General features: G+C 35.2%; 1 protein-coding gene across 1 annotated transcript in view; it reads right to left on the bottom strand.

The window, feature by feature from the left end:
• Positions 1-27,913, bottom strand: part of si:ch73-304f21.1 (uncharacterized) — a 57,285-nt gene that overhangs the window by 5,285 nt on the left and 24,087 nt on the right. The window contains exons 2-3 of the mRNA XM_051095603.1: positions 13,055-13,375; positions 2,812-2,934 (exon numbers count right to left, since the gene is read on the bottom strand). Of these exons, the coding sequence (XP_050951560.1) occupies positions 2,812-2,934; positions 13,055-13,375 (444 nt within the window). The remainder of the gene's footprint in view (positions 1-2,811; positions 2,935-13,054; positions 13,376-27,913) is intronic.

Genomic DNA, 27,913 nt, shown 5'->3' with positions numbered 1-27,913 from the left:
AATACACTTTACTAGGCTAGTTACCTTAAATGAGACGATCAACAGCACAAACCTCTGCTGAATCATAACTGGAATTGTGGACTTGCGCTGATGACATAACATACAGGTAGGCACGCCCACAGTGGGTTATGATTGGTCGATCGACAGGCTCAGATCTGACTGGCTAAAGAGTACGAGTGACCTGCGTGGGAGGAGTTTGCTGCCAGGAAAGTTTTAAAAACACACACGCAAGTCTAAAAAATATACACGCAAAAAAGTCTATTCACACACTCACAGTCCCTGATACACTTGTGAATTTTAAACATTCAAATTTTTGTACACAGTTGTACATCTGCATATTTTGCAATTGTGAATCTTTTATGAATTTCTATTCTTATTTTGTGCACATGAATTGGTTTTTGTGATTTTTTTTTTTTTTTCATGCACGTGAATTGAGTTTTATGCATGTGAATTGGGACACATGTGTGCATCGTGTCTTTTGCGTGAATTATTGAGTCTAATCTGCTTCCATACTATTGGAGCATAAGGAACAATATTTATGAGGCAGTTCTTGTCAGATTTCATTGGTGATTTCAAATATGAAGTTTATTCGTAAGCTTGGTGAACAGTTTTGGAGATTTTGATGTTTCCCCATTCAAAGAAATAGGAGCTGCACTTGCCTTCCCGAGAGGCATTTCAAAGATGGCCGCTGAATGAAATGACTTGCCTTAAAGGGACTTTGATACCCTTCAAGATGCCTTTCCAAGCAGAGAACAAGCTATGCTTAGCAGCAATGAGGTATGTCTCAAAAACACACACACATACACACACGTTGTTTCCATGTTTTATGGGGACATTCCATAGGTGTAATGGTTTTTACACTGTACAAACCGTATTTTCTATCGCACTACACCTACCCTACACCTAAACCTAGCCCTCACAGGAGACTGTGCACACTTTTACTTTCTCAAAAAAAAAACAAACAAACAAACAAAAAAACTCATTCTGCATGATTTATAAGCCTGTTTCCTCATGACAGACCTAAAAAATGTCCTCACAAGGTCAAAATTTACTGCTATTACTATCCTTGTGGGGACATTTGGTCCCATAATGTGATAAATACCAGTTACACAAACACAAACACACACACACCCTTAACATATAATACATTTAGACAAAATATTAAAGACTCATTTTTCTTTAATATTCTGCAATGAAGGAACTCCCAATAATCCAAAACATGATAGAAGCTGTGACATGGCTCCATTCCAAATGAAACTTGTCATTGCACTTGAATATCATTGCTCTGTTGTTGATTTTGATTATTCCATTGTCCTCATTTATAAGTCGCTTTGGATAAAAGCATATGTGTTTGTTTAGATTTTTATTGAAATGTTTTAGTTTTCATGTAGAAAACTGCATGTGAACATATTCTTGGCTTTGGAGTAAACATTTATTTGGAATCTTGTGATTAAAGTATATTCCATATAAAATTCCTTTAAGTTTCAATCATTATTTTTAATATCATGAACAGGAAATAAATTGCATAATACAATGAAACGAATAACTATATATCATTATATTACACAAGATAAATGTTTAAAAATTTTCAATGTACCATTATTTATAATTATAACATGCATTCATACATAAAAAATAAAAGCAAATTACGCTTCAAACCCCAGGTGGCGCTGCTTTGTTAAAAAAGTAAGCTCCTCCCCTCACTTCCAGTTCTGTGGCTGAGGTTCTGAAACTGCTGGTGCTGCGGGTTTGCAGATGGATATTTTTTTTTTACCAATATACATCACTAGGTAACATATTAGCATAATTCTGCCTGCCCAAGAAATAGAACACTCTGATCTGCCCACAAACACTTCCACTATTTAGGGTGTTTGCATCATGTTGAGAAGACACGCGCTGTGAAAGCAAGTTTGTTTTGTTTTCATTGCCGAAAGACGATGATGTGAAGAATCAGTGGTTAAAATTCTTTTTTTTTCCACGATACCACAGCAATACAATTCAAACCATTTGTTGTGTTCATCATTTTACAGAGGACTGCTTCTCTAATCTTGGAGAGTTCAACGCCGGATTTGCTCACATATTTCGTAATTCATCAAACATTCATTCATAATTACCATAATTGTTTGTGTTATATTATGCTGTACATTTTGCAGTTCATATTAGTTTTTTACTGCTCATGTCTAGTGATGTCATTCCGTAGTTCACATAGCTGCATGTTTAATGTCGCACGTTAGAAGTTATCAAGATGCACATGTTTTGGAGGACACAAGCTTTTGACCGTAATCAAACATAACTGTTGTAACTGGAATTATAATTCTTCAAAATACAGCAAGTTGTTGTAACCCAAGTGGATTTATGTGAGAAGACTAAAAAGTGTGAAGAAACAAAAGGACTTCATTGACTCCTGAGTCGTGATTAAACAAGTTCAACAAGAAAGATGCGCGTCAAAACTTGTGGACTAACTATAAGGAAATTACGTGTCCCATACACAACAGTTGAACATGAAGATCTCAGCCAAATATTGTCCTAACAAACCATACATCAATGGAAGGCTTATTTATTCAGCTTTCAGAATCTCAAAAATTGATGCTTATGACTGGTTTTGTGGTCCAGTGTCACCTATGTCATTTTGATGATCATAGATGAGTTTTAAGGGATACAGTTTTTCACTACAGGGGACAAATATTCATTTGACATGATGGTGAGTAACTGATGACAATTTTCATGTTTGTGTGAAGAATCTGTTTAGAAATGCCCTGAATTTGCTAGCAAAACAAGTCAGACAATTCATTGCCACTGTAACAATCATACCTGGGGAGCGTTCAGGGATGTTGAATGAACCGTTCATCACACAGCTGTAATTGCTGAAATCCTGATCATTCACCTTCACAAGTATAGAGCCGCCGCTGCTGAGATCAGAAACACCGGTGGGAGCTGGAAACAAGAAAATAAAATAGAAATATTACTGAGAGGTGGATCAAACTACAGGCAGAAATGTATGTATGCAGCAGTGAATCTGAATGAAGGGTTTAATAATGAATTGTGGTACAATATAAATACTATACTAAGTATTACATACAGTGCTCACTGACGGACTAAAAATATTGGACACTAAAATGGTTAGATATCCACTGACAAAAATGTTATAATATTATCAAAATGGCCAATTATCAAACCACTAATTGACCGGGGTTGTTTCCGAAAAGCACTGTTAAATATGGTCGCAAATTCCCTTGATACGAAAGGAAGCAAAGCTCTAATGAAATGCAAAAGCATTGTAATCTTGTGTTTGGAATTACAGCACTTAACCTGTGGTTAGAAACATAGTTCCCTTTTAAATGAAGAAAAAAAAGTGAAGAAGAAAACAAATTGCTTCCATGTGTAGTCTAACACAATCGTCAGACATAAAACAGCTTAAAAATCATAGATATGTAAAGCTGTGTGATGTTATGTTTAAAATCTCAACCTATATAGAGGTAATAATGACTGTCAAGCTTTGGAGTGTTGATCAACTCCATCTATGTTTTGATTATCATGAATGATCATATTTCTTTTAGCTTTTTGTTCAAAATGTTGTTTATTTAGTTATTTATTTTTACCAGATAGCACTCCGAGTGACCGGAAAAGTTCCTCTGTTGTTAACCAAATGTAAAGTCGTTTGTTGAGGTCTTCATCTCAAGTGTAACTTTGTATCCAGTTGGAAGTTTATATTAAGTAATTCAGTTAAAGCCACAAGGTTAACTCACTTTAAAGGTATCTAACACTTAAAAGGCATTATTTCCACATATCACTCGGGTAAAAGGACATCATGTGACATAGTGGCTTTGAGTTTTGCAACTACTTTGTGTTATTTTAACAATGCATTGCATTTAAATTGCTTTAATTTGTCGGTTTACTCAGATACCTATAAAACTCAGGTAAACCAAGTTTTTGAATTTTCAGTCTTTATTGCTGCAGGAGGGAAAGCAGTTAATTGGTTTATTATAGTTAACCCCTATACTTACCCGGGCCCCAGCTTTAGCATAGTGGGTAATTGCTACTGGGGTTACATAAAAAAGAATGCATACAGATGTTTTTGTTCACAAGCAGATGTCCTGTACTTTCTTTTGATGTTTTGTATGTTCAGATATTCATATAACAAAATATACACAAATTAATACCTAAACAGGGACATAGTAGTATGATGTAAAGTTCACTTAAATAAAACTTATGAGTATACTTGCAGTATAAAACTATTAAACTAGTAGTTTACTAAGACTATACTTCAAAGTGTACTAAAAATGCATAAAAAAGTATTTAATTAGTAAACTATCAGTATACCTATAAGTATACCTATAAGTTCACTTTTAGTATACTTTTGTACTTTTATACAAAAAACAAAAACAAAAAAAAAAACACAGAATCCTAGGGGAAACAATGAAATGTAACTATTAATTCTTTACATATCAGTGACACTCTTACTTCAGATCCAAGAGAGATCGGCTCATTTTGTGCAAACTTTTATTCTAATCTTTACAAGTCACATTTTTGCGTGGACACAGCTTTGTCATTTTTCCAGTTTGAATAATGTTATGCCATTATCTAATAAAGATAACATCACCTGTGATAGTGACATATCCGGTGATTAAATAATTAAGTCTATTGAAGCTTCTAAGGACAATAAGTCTTCGGGTATAGATGGGCTGACAGCCGAATTGTACAAAAGTTTTGCTGATGATTTAAGCACTTTTTTTGCTTAAGATTTATTTGGAGAGTATTGTTTCTGAAACACTCCCACCTATATCACAGGGGTTACTCACTTTAATACCTAAACCTAAACCTAAAAATAGGGCTGCACGATTAATCGCACGATATTGTGAGGCGCCCTTAGTCAATGAAGCCGGTACTTTGATTAGTAGTAAAGCTCCATCACGTGCGTTCAGCTGGAGCGGCAAGTAATACACAGAGCCGTAAATCCCTGACAAGCTACGCCAAATCGGGCTCATAATCGAATGCGATTCATCTGCGATTTTGAGCGCGATTTGGCGTAGCTTGTCAGGGATTTACGGCTCTGTGTATTAATTGCCGCTTCGTGCGATTAATCGTGCAGCCCTACCTAAAAAGATTCTGTTGATCGACAATTGGTGTCCAATCTGTTTGTTAAACGGTGATTATAAGATATTAGCTTTGCTAATGGCAGAAAGAATTAAACATGTTTTGGGCTTAATAATAGACTAAACTTAGTCAGGCTTAATTCCAAAGAGGCACATTGCTAATAACATATGCCTTGTTTTTGATTTATTAGATTATGATGAACTGATTAGAGAGTAAAGTTTTAAATTGTTTGTGTTAAAAACATGATTTTATTTTACAATCCCTGTATAAATTCGGTTTTGGTGATTTCTTTTGCAAAATGGTACGGACTTTATATAAAGATGGCAACTGCTCAATTAATCCTAAATCTGGAGTTTCTCCAAGGTTTAATGTGTCTAGAGGGGTTCGCCAGGGCTGCCCTGTATCACCTTACTTGTTTTTATGAAATGCTAAAACACATATTTTGAAACCATCACCCATTATCTCAAATCCTTAAACACAATTCCAAATTTTCAAACTCAGTTCACTGAACCCCTGACTCTTCTCGCAAAATCAAACAATCACTTCAAAACTTTTTCGCCTGTACTCACCAAAGTTTGGTATGATATACAATAAAAAAAAAAAGAGAAAGGAAAGGAAAAATACACACGCATACAATGCTGCTTGAAATATATACATATACTGTATATGTGACCCTGGACCACAAAACCAGTCATAAGGGTCAATTTTTTGAAATTGAGATTCATAAATCATCTGACAGATGAATAAATAAGTGCTCCATTGATGTATGTATGTATTTGTTAGGGTATTACAATATTTGGCCGAGATACAACTATTTGAAAATCTGGAATCTGAGGGTGCAAAAAAATCTAAATATTGAGAAAATTTAAAGTTGTCCAAATGAAGTTCTTAGCAATGCATATTACTAATCAAAACTTATAGTCAAGTCAAGTTATATCAAGTTTTGATATATTTACAGAAGGAATTTTACAAAATATCTTAATGGAACATGATCTTTATTTAATTTCCTAATGATTTTTGCCATAAAAGAAAAAAAATATATATGCAATTTTGACCCATACAGTGTATTTTTGGCTATTGCTACAAAAAGAATTTACAAATGATGCTTAGAATTGAGGTTTATCAGACAAGAGAATCTTGTTTCTCCCAGTCTGAGGATCCTTTAGGTGCATTTGTGCAAATTTCGAGTATGTTTTCACGTGTCTTCACTGAGGAGAGGATTGAGGTTAGACACACCGCCAAAAAGACCAGGGGCCCCATGTACAAAGACTTGCGTTGAATTCATACTAAAACATAGCGTACGGACAAAGCTGTTATTCTGCGTATGCACAAAAAAAAATCAGATGTATGAAACTCTGCGTACGCAAGATCCCACGCATATTGTCTTTGTACATCCCAATTAACGTGAAATTGAGCGCACATGCACGAGCACAAAACCCCAACCGGTCTCCTCCCCCAAATCAATATATTTTAATATGGTAATGAGTCCACTTTGCCAAAAGCAAGAAGTGAAACTTTACTGAAAGTGAATTGGAGGTGCTACTATCCGAGGCAGAAACTAGAAAGAATATTTTATTTGGAACTTTGTCCTCCGGAATTAATAACAAAAGAAAAAAAAATGAGAGTTTGGCGGGTGCCGTCAACGTGGTGGGATCTGAAACTCGCACTGAAAATGAACTTAAAAATATATAGATATAGATATATAGATATTTAGATACATAGATATATAGATATAAAGGTGGAAGTTACTGACAAAGTGTCATTCAGAGACATAAGCCACTCATTAAAGGAACTGGTCAAAAATGAACTTCGTCTCTGATTACCATTTATATTTTATTTATATTGCCGCAATCACACATTGACGGGCCTGAATGGCTTGTTGGTTGGGCTGCACATACACTGGTTCTGGGTTGGGGTCATCTGGTGCCGGTGCCACCACCTTCACCGAGTGGTATTTCCATGCCTGTGCGTGATATTGTGCAGCACACCACAGGCCAGCACGATATGGACACACCTTGTTAGGGTGGTATAGCAGCATCCCCCCGGTCCTATCAAGGCAGCGCCACCGACATTTCAGCTGCCCAATCGCCCGTTCTACAGCTGACCGAGTGCGAGAATGGGCATCATTGTATCTGCGCTCTTGGTCAGTTTGTGGGTTGGTGAGAGGAGTTAACAGCCACATCTTCAGTGCATAACCGCAATCTCCTGATGTGAAATTCAATAATTACACGCACAAATAAATAAATAAATAAATACAAATCTTTTAGATAGAATGTGTCACTAACTTCTAAATGTGTCATCTCAACCATGCTGTTTGTAAGGAATGAATCATGTTGCCAGGCCATCTTGCCAACTATCTGTTAGCCTCATTTGTGCAACCATTTATTGAATGGAAATGTTTGATTCACAGGCAAATGTATGAATCATGTGTTGATTACAATAGGAAAACCGGCTATCGCTGCAAATTGCGCTTTAATGTTTGGCTGGTCAACTGCATCGTATCATCATCTTGGTCCAGAAAATCACTTTGGTCCCTAAAAACTCACTCTCTTCGGATTCTGCCATTGGCAATGTCCTCTAATAAATCCAATGTTGTCATTGCCATAGAGGAAAGGTTGTATAAATTTGCACATGCTTTTATATGTTCTTTAATTGCATAATTGAGAACATTCCCATAAGGCTTGTGTGACAATAGTAAGTCAATTAGCCTATTTTATCAATTACAAATTAATAGCAATGTTTCTCTCAGGTGGTGTTGCAATAGACTTGTAGAATACTTCGTAGTCTAATGTTTGCAACTTAACTTTATTGCCTCTAAGAGTCGCCAACGGACAAAAAACACGAGAAATGTACGTACACCAGACATGAAGTTGGCGTGGAGGAACACACATTCTCACATTAATTTCACTGTTAGTAAATCCGACCGTGAGCGTGAAAACTGGCGCAAGTTTTTGTGCGTACGCAGCGTTGATACATGAGGCCCCAGATCAGTGGAGTGTTGCAGTGATGTTTGTCCTTCTGTAGGTTTCTCCTATCTCCACATATGATCATGGAGCTCAACTAGAGTGACCATCAGCTTCTTGGTCACCCCTCTAGACAAGACCCTTCTCAATCAATTGCTCAGTTTGGCCAGGAGGCCAGCTCTAGGAAGAGTCCTGATGGTTTCAAACTTTTGGTTGATGGAGGCCACTGTGCTTGTTGGAACATTCAATGCTGAAGATTTTTTCTGTACCCTTCCCCATATCTGTGCCTCAATACAATCTTGTCTCTGAGGTCTACAGACAATTTCTTGGACTTTATGCCTTGTTTATTCTGAGGCATGCACTGTTAACTGTGGGACCTTATATAGACAGGGATGTACCTTTCCAAATCATGTCCAATCAACTAAATTTACCACAGGTGGACTCCAATCAAGTTGTAGAAACATCTAAAGGATGATCAGTGGAAACAGGATGCACCTGAGCTCAATTTTAAATGTCATGGCAAAGGCTGTCAATACTTATGTACATGTGATTTTTAACAAATTTGCAAAGATTTCAAACAACTTCTTTCACTTTGTCATTATGGGGTATTGTTTGTAGAATTTGGAGGAAAATAATCAATTTAATACATTTTGGAATAAGGCTGTAACATAACAAAATGTGGAAAAAGTGAAGCACTTTAAATACTTTCCAGGCGCTCTGTAATTACAGTATTTTTTTGTGATTAATCATTTACACATTACTAAATGTGTATTTAGACTAATGTTTTTCATACAAATACCTAGGAACAATATTACATTTTTACTTTGCTATTGAGGTGCTATATTTCTGGTTTTAGCTGTTATTATCATGATCTTTGGATGATATGCAAGAGCAATAGTTAATTAAAAAAAAACCCTCAAACCCTTATTTTTACAGATATTACTGATTTTAATAATGAACTCCTACATCCTAACTCAAGCTACTATCAAATGTGTATTTATAAGAGACAAAAATGTTATATTATTATTAGTAGTAGTATTAATATCATCAGGTAACACAAACCTATTTCTTGATTTGAAACAATATTACTCATTAAAACATTCAGAAGAATTTTTTTTTTTTTTTTTTTTTTTCTATTAAGATATTTATTTTGTTATGGAAAAATACTGGACAGTGCTTGTCATGTTCTGACCATAAAGAATATTTTAAAGCCACATTTAACTGTCTGGTTTTTACATCCATCACATTGTAGCAAAAATCAGCCTCTAAACTTGAAAGAAATAAAAATTTGACATTTATAGTGATAATTATTGTTATCAATTGGTACACAGTAAAAATAGATGGGTTATTTTTTTAACCCAATAGATGGGTTACACATATTGGGTCACTGTGTTGGGTTATTTTCTAAAACGTTGGGTTATTTTTTTTAAACATCGTTGGGTTGTTTTTAATAATAACCCAGCGTTGGGTTTAATTGGTTCCCGCGGCGACAGTTCAAATTTTAACGGTCCACAGTGACTGACGACAGAAGAAGCTGCTGCTGCATCAGTATGAGGTGAGTAACAGGGTTTTAATAACTCTTATAACATTATACTTATACGAAGAACGTGAAATGCACTTCAAAATTGAACTTTTGTTGTTGTATGTTTGTTTTTTTAACGAAGTTGTAGTTTCCTTTAGTCAGTGTATTGTAACGTTACTGCGGAGAATGAGCTCCATTGTAAACGAATAACTTCACGTTAACTTAGCTGTCCCAGTTAGGTCGCTAGCAGTAATAAATTAAATAAACATTAGCAGAAAGTTGTAAAACTGTTTAGAGATGTATTACAGTAACCTAAAGTTAATAATGTATGGTGGAATGTATATAGGACTACTTATGTTACTGAAATCACCGTCTACCATTACTACAGGTTTAGTATTATTTTACAGCTGATGAAGGGTTCCAGACATACGGTTTTTGACTACAGTTTGTTTGGTCGCATTAATGGTTATGACATTTAACTTTATATGGGAACTGGCTAATGTTAAATGAGACATTGTTGATTTAAACCACGCCGCACGGATCATTCAACTTCGGTCCAGTATGTAACGTTAGGCTCAGCGGCCGCTCAGAGAGATGCGCTCAAATTCAGTTAATTCTCTGTTTAGAAAAGTCTAAAAATAATCACATTTCCCAAAAGAAAGACGTGATGGGAGAAACGAAGCTTTTCAAAGTTTCGAATCAATTAAACGAATCGCTTAATTCGCAAAATGATTCACTGCTTCCAATCATTCGTGACACAACGGCGACGCCTGCTGCTCAAAACAGGGCAAGCGTCAGTTGTTTGGAAAGCGAGCACTAATTGGAATAACACTAAATGTGTTTTTATGGTTTATTTATATTGAATATTGTTATGCATATATTAGAATCGCCTCTAATTACAGCCATTTCTCTTATAAAGCTATGACAGATTTGCATGTTTTTTTAAATGTGTACTAAATGTGTTTATACTTATTTTTAGACATTGGGTTCTTCAGTGAAGGAAAAACTACAACAGTGGAATCTCATACATTAAATATCCACATGCCAATTAACTGAAATATTTCAAGGTAAGTAAACTATTTATATTAGTGATCCATATGCATTACCTGTCAAAAGTTTTTGGACAGCAAGATTTTTAATGTTTTTAAAGAATTCCCTTCTGTCTAAGCCTGCATTTATTTCATCCAAAATACAGCATTTAAAATAACTGCTTTCTATTTGAATATATTTAAAATGTAATTGTCCAGTCTTTTCAAAGCTTTTAAAATAGAAAGCAGTTATTTAAAATAGTAAAAATATTTCACAATATTACTGATTTTACTGTATTTTGGATCAAATAAATACAGGCTTAGTGAGTAGAAAAGAATTCTTTAAAAAACTTTAAAAATCTTACTGTTCAAAAACTTCTGATTAGTAGTGTAGGTTTTCCAACAATTATGAAAAAATGTTTCTAGTTTATCTGTAAAATGTTTCTTCTTCTGCTTCATCTTATCACAGAGGAAGGAGTCAATGAAGGAAGTTTTATGCGACCGGATGACACCAGCATTGCTGCACTAACTCCAAGAGAAGAAGTTTTTAGCATTTTCAACGGTGAAGCAGTAGAACAGAAGACCTTACTACAAGCAGTGGATCTGTGTTTCAGACATTTCTACATTTATGACATCTACTACCCAAAGCTCCTCTGCACCCATTTGCAGCACACAGTCTTTAATATTCCAGGAGTTCTTCCAACACATTACCTCTTCCTTAGAAACTTTGTATTTATTGATCCGTAAAAACTTTTTATGTTGCTGATTATCAGCAAGTCCAGCAGCCAGCAGATTTGCTTTGTTTTATTATTATTATTATTATTATTATTATTATTATTATTATTACTTGTGTTTATGATTTTTTATTTTTGTTTTATTGATAAAAGTTTGTATGTTATGTTTGTTTTATTTGTGCACATTTGTGTATGTGTTGATATAAATAAATATGAATTGATACATATTTATGACCCTGGACAACAAAACCGGTCATAAGTATCATGGGTACATTTGTAGAAATAGCCAAAATTGCATTGTATGGGTCAAAATTATCAAATTTTCTTTCATGCCAAAAATCATTAGAATATTAAGTAAAGATCATGTTCCATGGAGATATTTTGTAAATCTCCTACCATAAGTATATTGAAACTGAATTTCTTATTAGTAATATGTATTGCTAATAACTTCATTTGGACAACTTTAAAGGCAATTTTCTCAATATTTAGATTTTTTTGCACCCTCAGATTCCAGATTTTCAAATAGTTGTTCTATCCTATCAAACCACATATTAATAGAAAGCTTATTTATTGAGCTTTCAGATGATGTTTATATTTAAATACAAAAAACTTGACCCTTATGACAGGTTTTGTGGACCAGAATCACATTTGTTGGTTTTGAATTCAGTGTACATCTTGAAAATATGTCAGTTGTGTGTGCATATTTGTGTTTTGAATGTATTATATTTTCACATTCTTGTACACTTATTTTGTAAACATTTGCAATATGACTGTTTTACATTTAAAAATATATTTGTAAAAAAAAATATTTGCATATTTAAATAAAATATTTATTTGAAAACAAAGTAGTGTTATAGTGTATTTTTATAAAAAATAAATAAATAAATAAAAACTGATATAAATGAATCTAAATAATTAACTCAACTGTTGGGTTACTTTTAACCCAACTGGATTTTAACCCAATTCATTGGGTTAAAATAACCCATAGATGGGAAGGTGCTATACCAACCCATAGTTGGGTTACTAGTTGGGTTATTTTTAACCCAACATTTTTTAGTGAGTATGGAAAAAATAAAAATAAAAAATTTGCCCATATCTCCCAGCCCTAGTAACAGTTGTTAAAACCTTGTTCATATTAGTTCATGTTGAGTTCATAATGTGTGACATGTTTCTAATATATATATATATATATATATATATATATATATATATATATATATATATATAGATATATATATATATATATATATATATATATATATATTTTATTATATATATATATATATATATATTTACTTATTTTCAGGCATTTGCAAACACACTAGTTGGTCGTTTCTCATTTACGGGTAATCAGCTCAAGCATGCTGTAGAAGCACTGCCTCCTTTCACATGAATTTTCATAACATGAATTTTCATAACAGTATAAACTATGCTTTAGGATCTTTGTGAGAAAACAGTGAGGTGAAGCTGAAAGAGATGGTGCTCCCTCTGAAACAGCTTGTGCTGTTTGATATTCTAGAAAAAAAAATAGTGCTTTACGCACTATTTGATTTCAAATTGTGTTATATCGGTTTAGTTTTTGATCATCTTCTCACCCATAGTTTCAGGAGGAAAACTTTCTTTATTTTCTTTCTGCCATACTACAATGTCTGAAAACTATAACAATAATTTAGAAAAGTTAAGTTAAATTAACAGTATCAATAATTTACTTACCAGAGATGGTAACATTGAATTTCTGGTTTGACGATTTTTTAGAAGATTTGTCAATGATTTGTAGTTTATACAGTCCAGTGAGTTCAGTGCTGATGTTCATGATGGTGAGAGATCCGGTCTGACTGTCCATCTTCAGTCTGTCTCTGAGTCCCTCATCAGTTACCTCACATGACCGAGTCCCGTTGGCACATTCTCGACAGTGAGCTATATTCTTGTTCTCAAATGTCCAGATGATCTGATGATATTCTTCTACACCACTGGGTAGGGGTACACACTGTTTCCCTTCTGACTTCACTTTATCTGTCTCAGCAACAAGCACACCTGGAAAACACAATCAGTAAAAGCTGACATTAATTATCCAGTAAAACATGAATGTGCTTAAGGGTTAGATGTTAACAAACTAGAAAGTGCATGAACTTCCAAATGTAGCACTTTAAGAGTCTTCACAGTGTGAAACTTTTTTTTTTTTTTTTAGCACAGAAGAGTGGATTATGTTGACGACCAGTGTTACGGTAAAGTTTATTATTTAATTAAATTATCTTTTTTTTTCCGGAGTTATGCATGTATGGTGTTGTTCGTGTGTGCGTGTATTAATTAATATTTTTCTTTTTTTTTTTTCTTTGGATAACTCCGCCCTTCCCGGAGAGCTGTCGCCTTATAAGCGGAAGTGGCGTTGGGGTTTGGGAGGAAGTGGTGTGGCTCTTTGTTTTCCAGCGCGTGGCAGATCTGGTTTCCCTTGAGCTCCGTGTGAGCTTGGCCTGTACTTGTTGAGAAGCCTCGTGTGCACTTGTGGTGTACTGCGGCCTTGTAAAAGGCTTGAGAATGAAGAGGTCTGTACGCGTCTTATTCAGCCACCCGCTGAGGAGTCATGCCGTTTTGTTTTGCGTTGTGCTTGTTTGTTGTTGATCTATGTTTGTGTGTTTATTTGATTTGTTCGATTTGCTTTTTGCTATTTTTCGTAAGTTGTTAATTTTTTCTTTATGTTGCCATTATTTATGTGACACCTGGAATTCTGATTTTTTAATAAATAGAGAATTGATTTGCCTAAGTAGCGTGTCCTGTTTTATGTTGCTTAACCCCTCTGTAAACGAGTCTCTTTGAAATCTGGGGTTGTAACACCAGTATGATATTATAATATTCTTCTTGACAAGCTTAAATATGTCACATAGTTAACCACACCCGTGGTGTCGGCAGCTGTATGTATTGTGCAACCTATGAGCGCTCTGACCTATGAGGCTCTAGCCTATATTTCAGCAGTTATTGTCCTGTATTTCTCTTAACTGCACCAGCCATGCCATTAACTATGAATTCAAGGGAGCCTTTTGCTGTCCTGTACATAAATATCTAATTTGCCATGATAATATAAAAGTGACTATGAAAGGGTTTGTTATATTATGCCAAGTTTTTATATTCAATACAAAAGCATTACTTGGCTCTTTAGATACATTTTCTAGATTTTTGTTTGTTTGTTTTATGTGGCAGGATGCATGTTATTTTGCTATGTCCCACGCACTACTCATTAAATTTGAATATAAGTATCATAAAATATGCTGGAATATCAATGTGATTGAGAATGTAATTATATTATATTATTATTATTTTTTTTTTTTCGAAGCTGAATAAATCTTTCATTGCCATATTTTGTTATGGATTGTGTGTTTTGTTTTATGTGTCCACCGAGTCATGTGCTCGTCCACCTTGTCATCTTGACATTTTAAAATAATATTGTACATAATAATAATTCAATCATATCTGTATAATCCAGTGTGTTCAATAGCTAGATGTGGGGGCAATAACATGCAAACAAAAAACTGCATCCAAATATCACTGTTTTCTCCAAATAAGAAAAAAAAATATGTGCGAAATTGTATGAGTTTCTTTAAAAACACATGGTTTACATGAAATCTTTTATGTATTCATAATTTGAAAGCAAACAAATAACCCTGTTTAGGAAAGAGACATTTCACCTTTCAGAAAAGATCATTTGCATTAATACACAGTAATATAATATACAGTAATATATGTGTCCACGACAGAGTGGACATATCTTATGGTTTATGCTTAAAATAATGGCCAATAATTATCTAAAAAAATGTGTGGGAGCTCAGCTAATGTGTTTATATAGTACTTGAATATCTACTATTTATGACATGATATAAAGCAAATGGAAAATTAAGACCAAAATTTTTGAGTTTTGTGAGGGCTGAAAGGCACTCTATGGTGATACTGACTCAGGCTATAGATTGCTTAAGCTTTACAAACCAAAAGGGCACTTCACTTATAAAGCTTCTGTCCAGTCTGGCCTATCAAACAAACCAGACCATAGACAAATTATTCCTTGTCCATGACCAGGATAAAGATAGGGATTTAAAGTTTCAGGAATTAAAAAATGAGTTGGCTGATTTACATGAGAACAATTGAAAAAAAGTTAAGAGCTAAACTATGCAGATTGTCCTCAGATACTAAATGCTTACAGTCCATTGCTAACAGAAAGCAGAACTGAAAACTGCTGTGGCCACTCGACTCATTCCCAAAGAACGCCTTCTAACCCACACAATAAGGGACAGCTTAGTAGAGTACTAGTGGAATCTTCAACAAGAACATCTGTGTTGGCAAACAAAGATTGCATTTCAGAACAGAGATTCAAAGTAATAAGAACAAAGATGAGTGAATTGGAGATAAGCAGGCACATCCCCTGTAAGCAGCCTGAACCACCGATGGTGCACACCCACTTCACTAGTTAAGCTGTAGGGAAACTCCTGAATAAGGAACAGGGTTACATGCAAAATAGTAATTTTACAGCCTCTACTGGCCTCACCATGAGTGCTGGCTTCACTCACCTCTATAATGCAGCTTCTTACTCCATCATAGGTAGGAAAACTAGCTGCTCCTTACCTGATTCTTCTAGTACACTGAGCCAAGTATGGCTGACCAAGTCTTTCTTTCTGAGAAAGACCACCACACAAACTATCCATGGTTTCATAGACAGAGCCCAGCTATCGCTAACAATTTGTGTAAATCCCTTCTGTCAGAGTACACTCTGTATCAGAACCCATCAGCCTCTCCTCTCTCAACTTTCCAAATTAAGCAAGGCCATTATGAATCTCCCAGAGAGTACTATGAGTGCTTCAAATTATGTCATACATGGATATGTTTTCTAAATGATTAAAAAAAAAACTATATAAAGCTAGCTATATTTGAGTTTAATAACATAAAGACTATTTTAAGGTTGTTTTGGCTCACCTCTCCCTCAACCTGAGAACACAGCAAGCACCTTAACTGCCGGTCAGTAACATATGAAAGGTATTAACACCTGAAAGCCACCAGTCCTCATAACCAGCAGTGTTTCAGCCGTTTATGTCCGTGAAATTTCACGGATTCCTGTGTATGTCCATGTACCTCAAGTATCTGAGTATTTCTGGAAATTTACCGTTCTGCGTAAATTGGCTCAGGACTTTTCCATCCGGAGTTTACCATGTATTGCACGGTCACTGCAGCTCTGGGGCGTGGCGTGTGTCAGCCAGCCGCTGACTTTAAGCTGTATTTTGTTGATCTGCATTAGTTTACTTTGATTAACCGTAGTCTGCCTGAGTCGAGTTTAGTTTATTTGTTTCTTATTGTGCCTGTTTTCCGCTGATGACTGCGATAGGCTACGCGTGCTGTGCAGTTAAAGATCTGTCTAATAAACAGATTAAAGTTTTTCTCAATTGATTTGGCACATTTCTCTAAAACTCAGGTCACTGTTCTCAAAACAGCCAGCACAGTGAGCTGAACTGCTGAACACGTCGTAATTGTCCTAAACAGATTGTACGTTTCACTAGTATTTTCACTAGCTAAAAGAGTCAGATCAGTGTTTTACAGCACAGTGGAGATTTTAGGTTTAAAGGAGCAATTACGTTTTTCTCATGGGTGAGAAAAACTCCCTGTTGAAGAATTGCAATAAACATGTATTTTCATTAGCATATTTGTGCAAGTACAGCTGAATGTTTTTTTATTTATTTTTTTTTTTTTTTGTAATCAGTAGAGAACACACCTATAGATATGATGTTAATATTTGCTTTTAATAAATGCATTACTAGAAAAGATTGCAGCGCTTTATTTTGCAGTGAAGTTGCACTGTTTGGTCAAGATAATTTTGTGTTTGGATGGTTGTGCTAATTGTTTTGAAAAAGAAGTACATTTCATCGGAGAGAAGTGCCAAATCAATTGAGAAAAATTGTAATCTGCTTTTTTTGGCTTGCGTGTCCATTTATGTTACTTTACTCCTTTGTAAAGGAGCGCTTTTAAGACGGGGTTCGTAACATAACTAAAAACTAAATAAAAGCGAACCTAAACAAAAAATAAAATACATACAAAATTTTATTTTTAATAAAAATATATTTAATAAAAACGGACATATTTACTGTTCTGTCTAATTTGCCCCAGGAGTTTTCCACATTCAGCAAACCTGAAATTGCATGGGAGTTTACCATGCAGTGCACGGTCACTGTTCAAGCTCTGGAGCGTGGCTTGTACTTGAGGTGTATTTTGTTGTGTTTCTGTGAATATTTTGTTGATCTACATTTGTATACTTTGATTAACCTTAGTCTGTTTTCCGCTGTTTCCGCTGTGCAGTTAAAGATCTCTGTCTAAATAACCGATGAAATGTTTTTTTTTTTTTTTTTTTTTTTTTTTGTATTTATTTATTTCTTTATTTTTTGTTTGTTTGTTTTGTTACTTTACCGCTTTCTGAAGGAGCACTTACAAAAATAAGGTTCGTAACATAACCACAAACTAAATAAAAACGTCACAATAAAACAAGCGAACCTAAACAAAAAATAAAATACATACAACATTTTATAAGATAAAACAAAAAGGTTAAATGTTTAAATTAATATTGCGAAATGCATCAAGTGTTTTATGTTGTACACATTTTATTTTAGGCAAGTCGTGTTGATATGAGAAGGCTAAATTGATCAAACAAATGCTCAACTCATTGCCGCTGGCCGCTTTGTCGTTACAAAAACCTGAATTTAACAAACAAAATGTTCCAAGCTTATTTCTAAATTAACTTAATAAAGAAACGAAACGACCTCTATCCACTTTGCCATTAAAACCCAAAACTGAACTATTTTAATGGCTGAAACAGCAGCTGTGTAATAAACACTGGCTCTGTTTTGATGAGTTGTCGGAAAAGGCCAGGGCTCGGGTCTGTGCGTCTCGCGTCAGGGCTGGCCCGTGCAAGGCTGTATGGTTTCAATTAAAAGTTCCCCCTCAGTTCGGTCATACGCACCTGCATACCCTGCATACCCAAACGCTACACCCCTGTCCCTGGATAATAACCAGTTTTCACCACTCTCCAAAAGCACCAGATATCACACAAAACAGAAAACATGATCTAAAGTTTCAATATTCTTTCATGAAAGCACATTTATTTTAAGTTAAATCTTTGGGAGGACAAATCTCATTACAATCTTGAAGTAGACACCTGTGCGGGACGGACTTAATTAAGTCCCGCTCCCGCCAGCAAAGGCCGCATAAAAGTAACCTATATAGAGTGTTTTTTTCGGTAGCCTACATCGATGATATTTACATAAAATAGTTCTATAAGTGTCACAACATCTCTGCATAAACGCTCCAGATAAAATATTTGTTATTTAGGTTAAGAATCAATAATCACAAACCACTGTTATTTTTAACAGAAAAGCAAGCATGGACTACTGCGTAGTTGGCCTGGCAGAATGCGAACAGCGCTTCCTTTATTATCACTAAAAAGCTGACATCTTAGTTCGTCCCATAAAGCTGTTATGCACAATACCCGTGTGTTATAATGAGAGAATTCGCAAGAACACAATTATCAGCACTGCGCAAGAACTTTTGAGTCCTGACATGCTGTGTTGACATGCTGACATGCATGTTTAAGCAAGTGTAAATATAAGACCAAAAAGATCTATGATTATGGTTTTGGCTAAGCTTGTATGAAAAAGAAACGTAAGTATTTTAGAAACATGATAATTGACTGCATATTGTGTGAAAACAGCACTGTGTTAATGCGAGTGTGTTTAGAGTTTTGTTATCAAATGGTAAAAACAAACAAACATCATACAAACAAAAAACCTGTAATTGTTGATATTTAAATTAAGTAGGCTACAACAGGGGCGTTTCTAGGATTTTAAAACATCCGGGGCTGGTGCCAAAACATCAGGGGCTAGTGGTAGTGGGTGGGAGCTCACATCATGCTCACATAAGATTTTGTTAGACACAAGTGGTTGAACCTGGATCCTTCTAGGTGGGTTCGGGGGCATTAAACCGGGGGTTAAAGACCTTGTCACACTATTAACAGTAAATAGTAATCACTGCAAATAACAAACATATCAAAGTATTATAACAAAATTATAACATTACAAAAATATGTTAGACAAATAAAATAATACATTTGAAAATGTATTTATAACTGTAACAAATATATAGTTGCATGCAAAAAGAGGGCCCTATTTTTTCCCCCTAAAATTCCATTTTATTTTATTTTTTTCAAATTCTGTTTTCTGTTTTCATTTTTCTGGTCTTTGTTTTAATGGTTAAATTTAATTTTATTAATCAAAATGTAATTAATCATGTGTAGTTAATTAAAACCATGAATCTTATACAATTTACCGTCAATTTATCAAAAGTTAAGAAAAATTACATGTTTAGGACCCTATGAAATGTTTTATTTTTTCTCACTTTACGTTTTATTGTTACCAAATATAGCATGTCTGCTTATTTGAATGCATAAAAACAACTTTTATTGTTTTTTACAATAGCCTTTTTGGAATTCGGTGTTGTGTATTTTTCTGGTTATCAGACGAAGGTATAAAATATTGTTTTAATTGATCTTTAAATCTTTAAATCTGAAAATTATATTTTAATTTTGGCAAATAAAGGGGATTTACTATTAAAATGTAAAACATGGAAGAACAATTGTGTGAAATTTTTGTATAAATTTGTATTAATTACTAGTAGTAGTAGTAGTAGTAGGCACGTGCATTATACTGAATGAATAATAAAGTTAAACCGAACTTTTACTTTGACGGGTTGCCGTGAATACCTTTAAATTTCTGTGTATATATTTGACGCTTGTTTTACTCAAATGAAACAGTCAAGTGCTCATGAAGTGACTCTCAGAGCAGTTCTGGAGATGTTGTTAATGTATTTATGTCCTCATTTAGTGAAACTGCAGACGCTGAAATCACTGCGCGCGTCAGTATAGGAAACTAAACCGCACATCCGCGCCGTTCATTCATAAAAAGACACGCAGAACATGCAGGATTCATATTTAAATAGTCTTTTGCGGCATAATATTTACAGATACTAGTCCAGATCGCGACTTGTTTTAAGTTTAATGACCAACTTTTGATTCATTCAAAGTTTGACAAATTCCGTGGAAATCACAGGGCCATACAAAAACAAACAAACAAACAAACAAACAAACAAACAAAAAAAAAAACATTCGGGGCTCGAGCCCCGAATGATTAGCCCTAGCGACGCCCCTGGGCTACAACATTTCAAGACCACACACCATTATTGCTATTTTTGAGCACTAAACCAAAAGCTTATTTTAGCATGTCCCGCACTTTTGCTGATTTCACCATGATTTATTTAGTTAGTTATGACAATTGTATTTTAATATAAAATAAAGCATTTTTTTTTAGAAATAAAATCAATTTAGTTCAGCTGGACATGGGACTCCACATATCTGAGGGAGGAGACGCGCATGACGCCTCTGCAGTGCGGAACAGCCGGAGTCACGAAATGACTGTTGTTAATAAACGTTTCTTCTTTGAAAATTACTGACTGCTTTCTTTAAAAAAATAACGATGAACCACACATTAAGCACTCATTTTATATAAGCGAAACCTTATTTATTTGTATAGTATAGGCTAGGCTATAGGTCTTCTTCATTTTGTTAATAAGAGTTAGATGTTTAATAAATGCGATTTTTACATTGTACTACTTTATGACTGTTCTGTAATCAGGGGCGTTTCTAGGATTTGAAAACATCAGGGGCTGGTGGCAAAACATCAGGGGCTAGTAGTGGTGTATGGGAGCTTACATCATAATTACGTAAGATTTTGTTAGACACAGGTAGGTGAACCTAGATCCTTCTAGGGAGCTCCGGGGGCATGCCCCCCAGGAGAAAACTGGATATATTTTAAAGTTAAATTCATTAATCTGGTGCACTTTGAGAGTTCAAAAAAAAAAAGAGCTATAAGTTAACCCATGTTTAGTGTGCAAATTGAACAAAGAAAAAAGGTTGATGACCTAACTCACCTCTTCTGATACTCTAATAACACTGGATCATGAACTCATCGTGTGAGCAAAGTCATATTGTGCTTTCGATTAAAGTTCATTTGATACTTTGCCAAAGCATTGCCACAAAACAACATTGTTACACTATGAAAAAACAGTAAATAGTAATCACTGCAAATAGCAAACATATCAAAGCATTATCACAAAATTACAAGTTTACAAAAATATATTACACAAATAAAATAATACACACACACACACACACACACACACACACACACACACATATATATATTTCTTTCCTAATTTTTTTCATTAATCAAAAACTTGTCTAATTAATTAAAAGAATGAAACTTATACAATTTAACGTACATTAATCAAAAGTTAAGTTATGTATAGGGCCCTATGAAGTGTTTTATTTTTTCTCACCTTGTATTTTATTGTTACCATACTTGTTTTAGCATGTCTATTTATTTAAATGCAAAAAAACAACGTTTATTTATTACTGATCATTCTACTGCATGATAGTAATATATTTCTGCCACAATGTCTATACAAGCTAAACCGAATTTTTATTTCGACGGGTTTCCGTAAAATACCTTTACATTTCTGTGAGTATATAACCCTGGTTTACTCAAATGAAACAGTGAACTGCTCACTAAGTACTCTCAGAGCAGTTCTGGAGATGTTGTTCATGCATTTTTATGGCAGATGCTGAAATCACACGCGCGCTTGTGTGTAAAGAAAACCGCGCCTGGACATGCAGGATTCATATTTAGATGGTATTTTGCGGCGTAATATTTACAGATACTAGTCCACATCGCGATTTGTTTAAAGTGTAATGACCGACCTATGATTAATTCATTCAAACTATGACAAATTCCGTGAATTCCTTGGAATCATACGGCGATACAAAACATTTTGGGCTAAAAACAAATGTTTCGGGGCTCGAGCCCAGAATGATCAGCCCTAACGACGCCCCTGACTGGAATCACAATGAACCATAAACTACGATCTACAAAATGTACAACTAAATCTTTAGGTAACCATATTGCACTGCCTCTGAAGTCTGCCCGAAACTGTTTACAGAGTTGCAGCGAGAGAGAGGGCAGCGAGGCAACTCAGTCGGACGCAGCCCCTGTCAGCCTAGTTCTTTAAGCATAGTATCCATGACAGCTAGAGCTCAGGCTCGTGCCTCCATTCAGTCTAATAAGCGGCAAAAACTTTTTGCTTGTTTTTCGCCATTAAGTCAATCACTTCTCAAAGATTTAGACACTTAAAGCATCTGAACGTGAAACGATAACTGACGACATAACGCGCACAGGAAAAAAAATGGAGAAACACTTACCATTCGTGTAAAATATCCAAAGACAAACGAAACTGACAAGCTGTTTTCGCATTGTGTTTTTTTAAATGTAACAGTTTTCACTGAACAGGAAAGGTTGAAGGAGCATGAACCTGACAGAGCGGCGCGGTGACAGTGAGGCTAAAGTGTGCAAGAGAGACCGCCCTACAGCATGAACGCTGAACGCGTGGGAGGGGCGAGACACCTCTCACAGAATCAAACAAGAATCTAACGATGTAATTACTTTGCTATTTCAAAGCAGTCTGTTTTTATAAAATACCGAATCAGTTGATTAAACACGACCGTCAGGTGTGCAGACACTGAGGTGTCCATAGTTTTTTTAAATATCTAAACTTCACACACAAAACAACACAACATACAAACCATTACGCCCACAGTCAGGGGCGTCGTTAGGGCTAATCATTTGGGGCTCGAGCCCGAAACATTTCTCTTTAGCCCCGAATGTTTTGTATCGCCGTATGATTCCAAGGAATTCACGGAATGTGTCATAGTTTGAATGAATTAATCATAGGTCGGTCATTACACTTCAAACAAATCGCGATGTGGACTATCTGTCAATAGTACGCCGCACAATACCATCTAAATATGAATCCTGCATGTTCAGGCGCGGTTTCCTTTCCTACACACAAGCGCGCGTGACGCTCCCGGTGATTTCAGCGTCTGCCATAAAAAATGCATGAACAACATCTCCAGAACTGCTCTGAGAGTACTTAGTGAGCCGTTCACTGTTTTATTTGAGTAAACCAGTGTTATATACTGACAGAAATGTAAAGGTATTTTACGTTTAGTTCCTTTACTGGATCAACACTGAACTGACCTGAGCTGTATGATATTATTGGCTTGTTAGAGCTGCTTTAGAGCACAATTTGAATTTGTTAAACTGATTTGAAACAATGTATTGTATAAAGTGAAATAAAAAAATAAAGGTGACGACATATATTCAGTATATGTTCACAAAGCACTTAAGACAGAAATGCAAGGGTAAAAATTTCATTTGTTTCTCAAAACATTCAGTTTTGATTTCTAAGTGATCAATTTATGTGTATTTATACTATAAAAATAAATATGTATGCTAATGAAGGACTTCAAAAACAGTCTTTGATTCACAAAATGCACTGTCAAATATAGAATATAGAATATATAAATCTTAATATTCTTGAATGGTGACAGTATTAAATTGGAAATACTGCAGCAATTATTACACCGAAAGCCTAAACAAACAAATATGAAAAGTTTTTTTTTTTTTTTTTGTTCCTGATGAAATACTATAGTTGATGCACTATAGTTTTTTTTAATAATGCTTTGTTTATTGAAATGTAGGCTACATTTATTCTCACAATAATCGAGAAATAATAATAATAACAATCAAAATGGATCATTAGCAATACCCCACACATTATCCCTCACTCCTATCCAATCGTGAAAAAAAGTCAACTTACAGTGCATAAATGATCAGTACACATACAAGAAATACAAATGTCTCTTATTAAACCAGCTTTACATCTGTTGTTTAACGCAAAAGGCTGAGCTAAAAGAAAAATAATTACAAATATAACAAACTTTTCAAAATAAATATTTCCAAAATAAATTTGAAAGGACGAAGACCAAAAGACAAAATAATAACATCAACAATATTAGATAATACAAGAATCATTCTTCAAGCAGGTGTAATTCTTCAAATTACCTTAGAAAAGAGCACCAGGTTTCATAAAACGTCTGTTTTGAACCTCGAATAGTGTATTTAAAAGGGGCCTGTTATGATTTTTCACTTTCTGAATTTTAGTCAGTCTGTGGTGTGTATGTTTGGGCATAGAAAAATATCTACAAAGTTACAAATCTCAAAATCCACTCCAAAGGGAGACATTCTGGTTTTTAAAAATCCGTTTTCAAGAACTACGACGAACGGCTCCTTTGGACTACAGCGTTTCTTTTCCGCATGTTATGATGTCACAATGTGGTCTAGTAGAATCATTATCATTCTACGGAATTTCGAATGTTTGGGGGGGTGGGTAGGGAAGAGGTGGAGGACTAGCCAAACTTTAGCGATGGAGCACTGAGGAGAGCAACTTCTGAGCTGCTTCAACGAGCCGCAGCGCAGCGGGTATAAACACAAGCATTGACTAGAGTGGCCACAGAGACACCCTTGTATAAAAAAACAAACATTGACTAGAGTGGCCTTGATCTACTCTGGTGGCCACGTCGGAGCCGTAACATGCCGCAGACGCGTGCAGTGTGTGGTAAGAGATTTATTCATCATACAGATAGCTTTACTTATAACACAAGTGTTTTTTTTAAAAATGCATAAACTTGCACTAGAATTAGCTGGGCAATCATTCATAACGTTCTTTGATAAAGTTAATGTTAGGCTGCTTTTAGCCTTATGCTGGAGCTGGTTTTGGGCAATAAATCTAAGAAATTATTATAAATAATTACATAAATTAGCACAATAATATCATGTATTGGTGATCTGGCAGGCTGACGATAGGACCCAACACTACCGTAGCGCATTACGTACTCACACTCCATGCATCCTAGGTGTATATGACTTACTTCTCTCAGACGAATGCAATCAGAGTTGTATTAAAAAAAAAAAAAACCTGGCACTCCCAAGCTTTAGCCAGTCAACAAAAGCCAGCCTAAATATCTAGCCAGTCTAAGCTGTTCACCAATCGCAATGCAGTGGGACAGCAAACCAATCACAAAACATTTTGTTTTTGGAAGGCAGGCCTTCATTAAACCCGGAACTAATTGAGCCATTTGTGCCAGACTGGGAGAAAGGTATATTGTAATAATGTAAATTATGTGAAACATAATGCATTTTTCGAACCAGCAAGCATGAAAGCAGGGCTGTGCACAGGGGAGCGACTAGAGCCACTGTCACTCTGCTCTCATCAGCTGAGGTGAAAGATAAAAGAGTAATCACAACATTAAAAGCAAAAACTGAATCAGCACTAAGCCTAACAATTGCATTTACAATATGATTGTTAATGGTTTGCTATTCATTCTCTGTATTAAGATGAAGCTGCTCTACAGTCAACTCAGCAAAGTAAAGGTGAAGGTCTTGGAACTGAGCTATGAAGATATGGAGAGTGAAGCAGCCATAGCCACAAGGGAGAAAGGGACTTTGAGTTTTTGCTTCAGTTACAAAATCCATCTGATCCTGCCCATGTAAAGAAATACAATATAGCATACAATGTGGCCTTTACTGAATTTTCAAATTCAGTAGGACCCTGTCATCCAGTTTTGCCATTTCCCAAAAAATGAACAAGGACATTTGTTTCAGGGACAGTGGTATGAAGAACAAGAATGATGCAATGTAGGCTTTCAGCGGCAGGCTTACGAGCAGAACAGGAAGTCAGTGGGGGTAGGTCTGTGACAGCAAGCTAAATGAAAAAATGAAGGAGCATAGAAGGACAGAGTCACACATGCTAGGCATAGGTGGAATGCTTTTAAAAGAGAGGCATTTGATACAGCTTTGGAAAAGGCTGACTTTGAAATGCAAGCAGCCAAAGAAATAGAAAGGCAAAACAACAGGGACATTATCTACCGGTAAACTGATATTATATTGTACTTGGCAAAACAAAGCATGGCATTCAGAGGTGACAATGAAAGCCTCTCAAGTTTGAACAAGTGACATTTCTTAAAGCTTGTGGAGTTGGTTAGTGTTCTTAAGCTTCATCTTCAAGGAAAAACAAGCATCACATCAAAAACTTCAGGTGTCTCTCCTCTCAAACTGATTACAAAATGACCTAATTAGATCAATGGCTATTTATGTAAAACTGATCATAAAAGAACTGAGGGAAACATCAATATTTTCCATTTTACTTGATGAGACCACTGATGTATCACACTTTGAACTGGTGTGCATTATGACATGACATGACCATAAAGGAGCGATTCCTTCAGCTCTGTGATGTTCAGTCAACAACAGGAGAACAGCTGGTAAACTTAGAGATGATCTTGCTGAAGAAGAACCAGCTGAAAATTGAGGACATCCGTGGCCAGGGTTATGGCGGCACAGCCAACATGAGCGGGACTTACAAAGAACTACAGTCCAGAATACAAAAGCAAAACGAAAAGGCATTATATGTTAATTGCCATGCTTATTGTTTGGAGAATGCAAAGTTTAGCATACACTTTGTCAGCTTTTTTTTATGGACAGGAAATGTTGAGGAAATGTTTTCCTCAAAAAACATAATTTCTTTAGGACTGAAGAAAGACAGACATTAACATCTTGGATGGCAAGGGGGTGAGTACATCATCTGTAAATTTTTATTCTGGAAGTGGACTTCTCCTTTAAACCAGAGATCTTTTTGCCCTGATCTCATTTCCCACTGAGCCATTTAATGCTTATATGAGCCCCCAGTCCTCACAGTCAGCAGTGTTTCAACTGTGAAATTTCACGGACATATTTACTGTTCTGTCTAATTTGCCCCAGGAGTTTTCCACATTCAGCAAACCTGAAATTGCATGGGAGTTTACCATGCAGTGCACGGTCACTGTTCAAGCTCTGGAGCGTGGCTTGTACTTGAGGTGTATTTTGTTGTGTTTCTGTGAATATTTTGTTGATCTACATTTTTTTACTTTGATTAACCTTAGTCTGCCTGGGTCCATTTTAGTTTATTTGTTTCTAATTGTGTCTGTTTTCCGCTGTTTCCGCTGTACAGTTAAAGATCTCTGTCTAAATAACCGATGAAATTTTTTTTTTTTTTGTATTTACTTATTTATTTATTTATTTTGCTTGTTTTGTTACTTTAAAGGAGCATTTTAAAATAAAGAAGGTTCGTAACATAACCACAAACTAAATAAATACGTCACAATAAAACAAGCGAACCTAAACAAAAAATAAAATACATACAAAATTTTATAAGATAAAACAAAAAGGTTAAATGTTTAAATTAATATTGCAAAATGCATCAAGTGTTTTATGTTGTACACATTTTATTTTAGGCAAGTCGTGTTGATATGAGAAGGCTAAATTGATCAAACAAATGCTCAACTCATTGCCGCTGGCCGCTTTGTCGTAACAAAAGCTTGAATTTAACAAACATAAAATGTTCCAAACCAATTTCTAAATTAACTTAATAAAGAAACGAAACGAAATCTAGCCACTTTGCCATTAAAAACCAAAACTGAACTATTTTAATGGCTGAAACAGCAACTGTGTAATAAACACGTGCTCTGTTTTTATGTAGCCTGCATACCGAGACGCCACGCCCCTGTCC

The sequence above is a fragment of the Labeo rohita genome, chromosome 22 (genome assembly GCF_022985175.1).
Source record: "Labeo rohita strain BAU-BD-2019 chromosome 22, IGBB_LRoh.1.0, whole genome shotgun sequence".
NCBI classification, from domain to species: Eukaryota; Metazoa; Chordata; class Actinopteri; order Cypriniformes; family Cyprinidae; genus Labeo; species Labeo rohita.
This window is presented reverse-complemented; position numbering and strand designations above follow the sequence as displayed.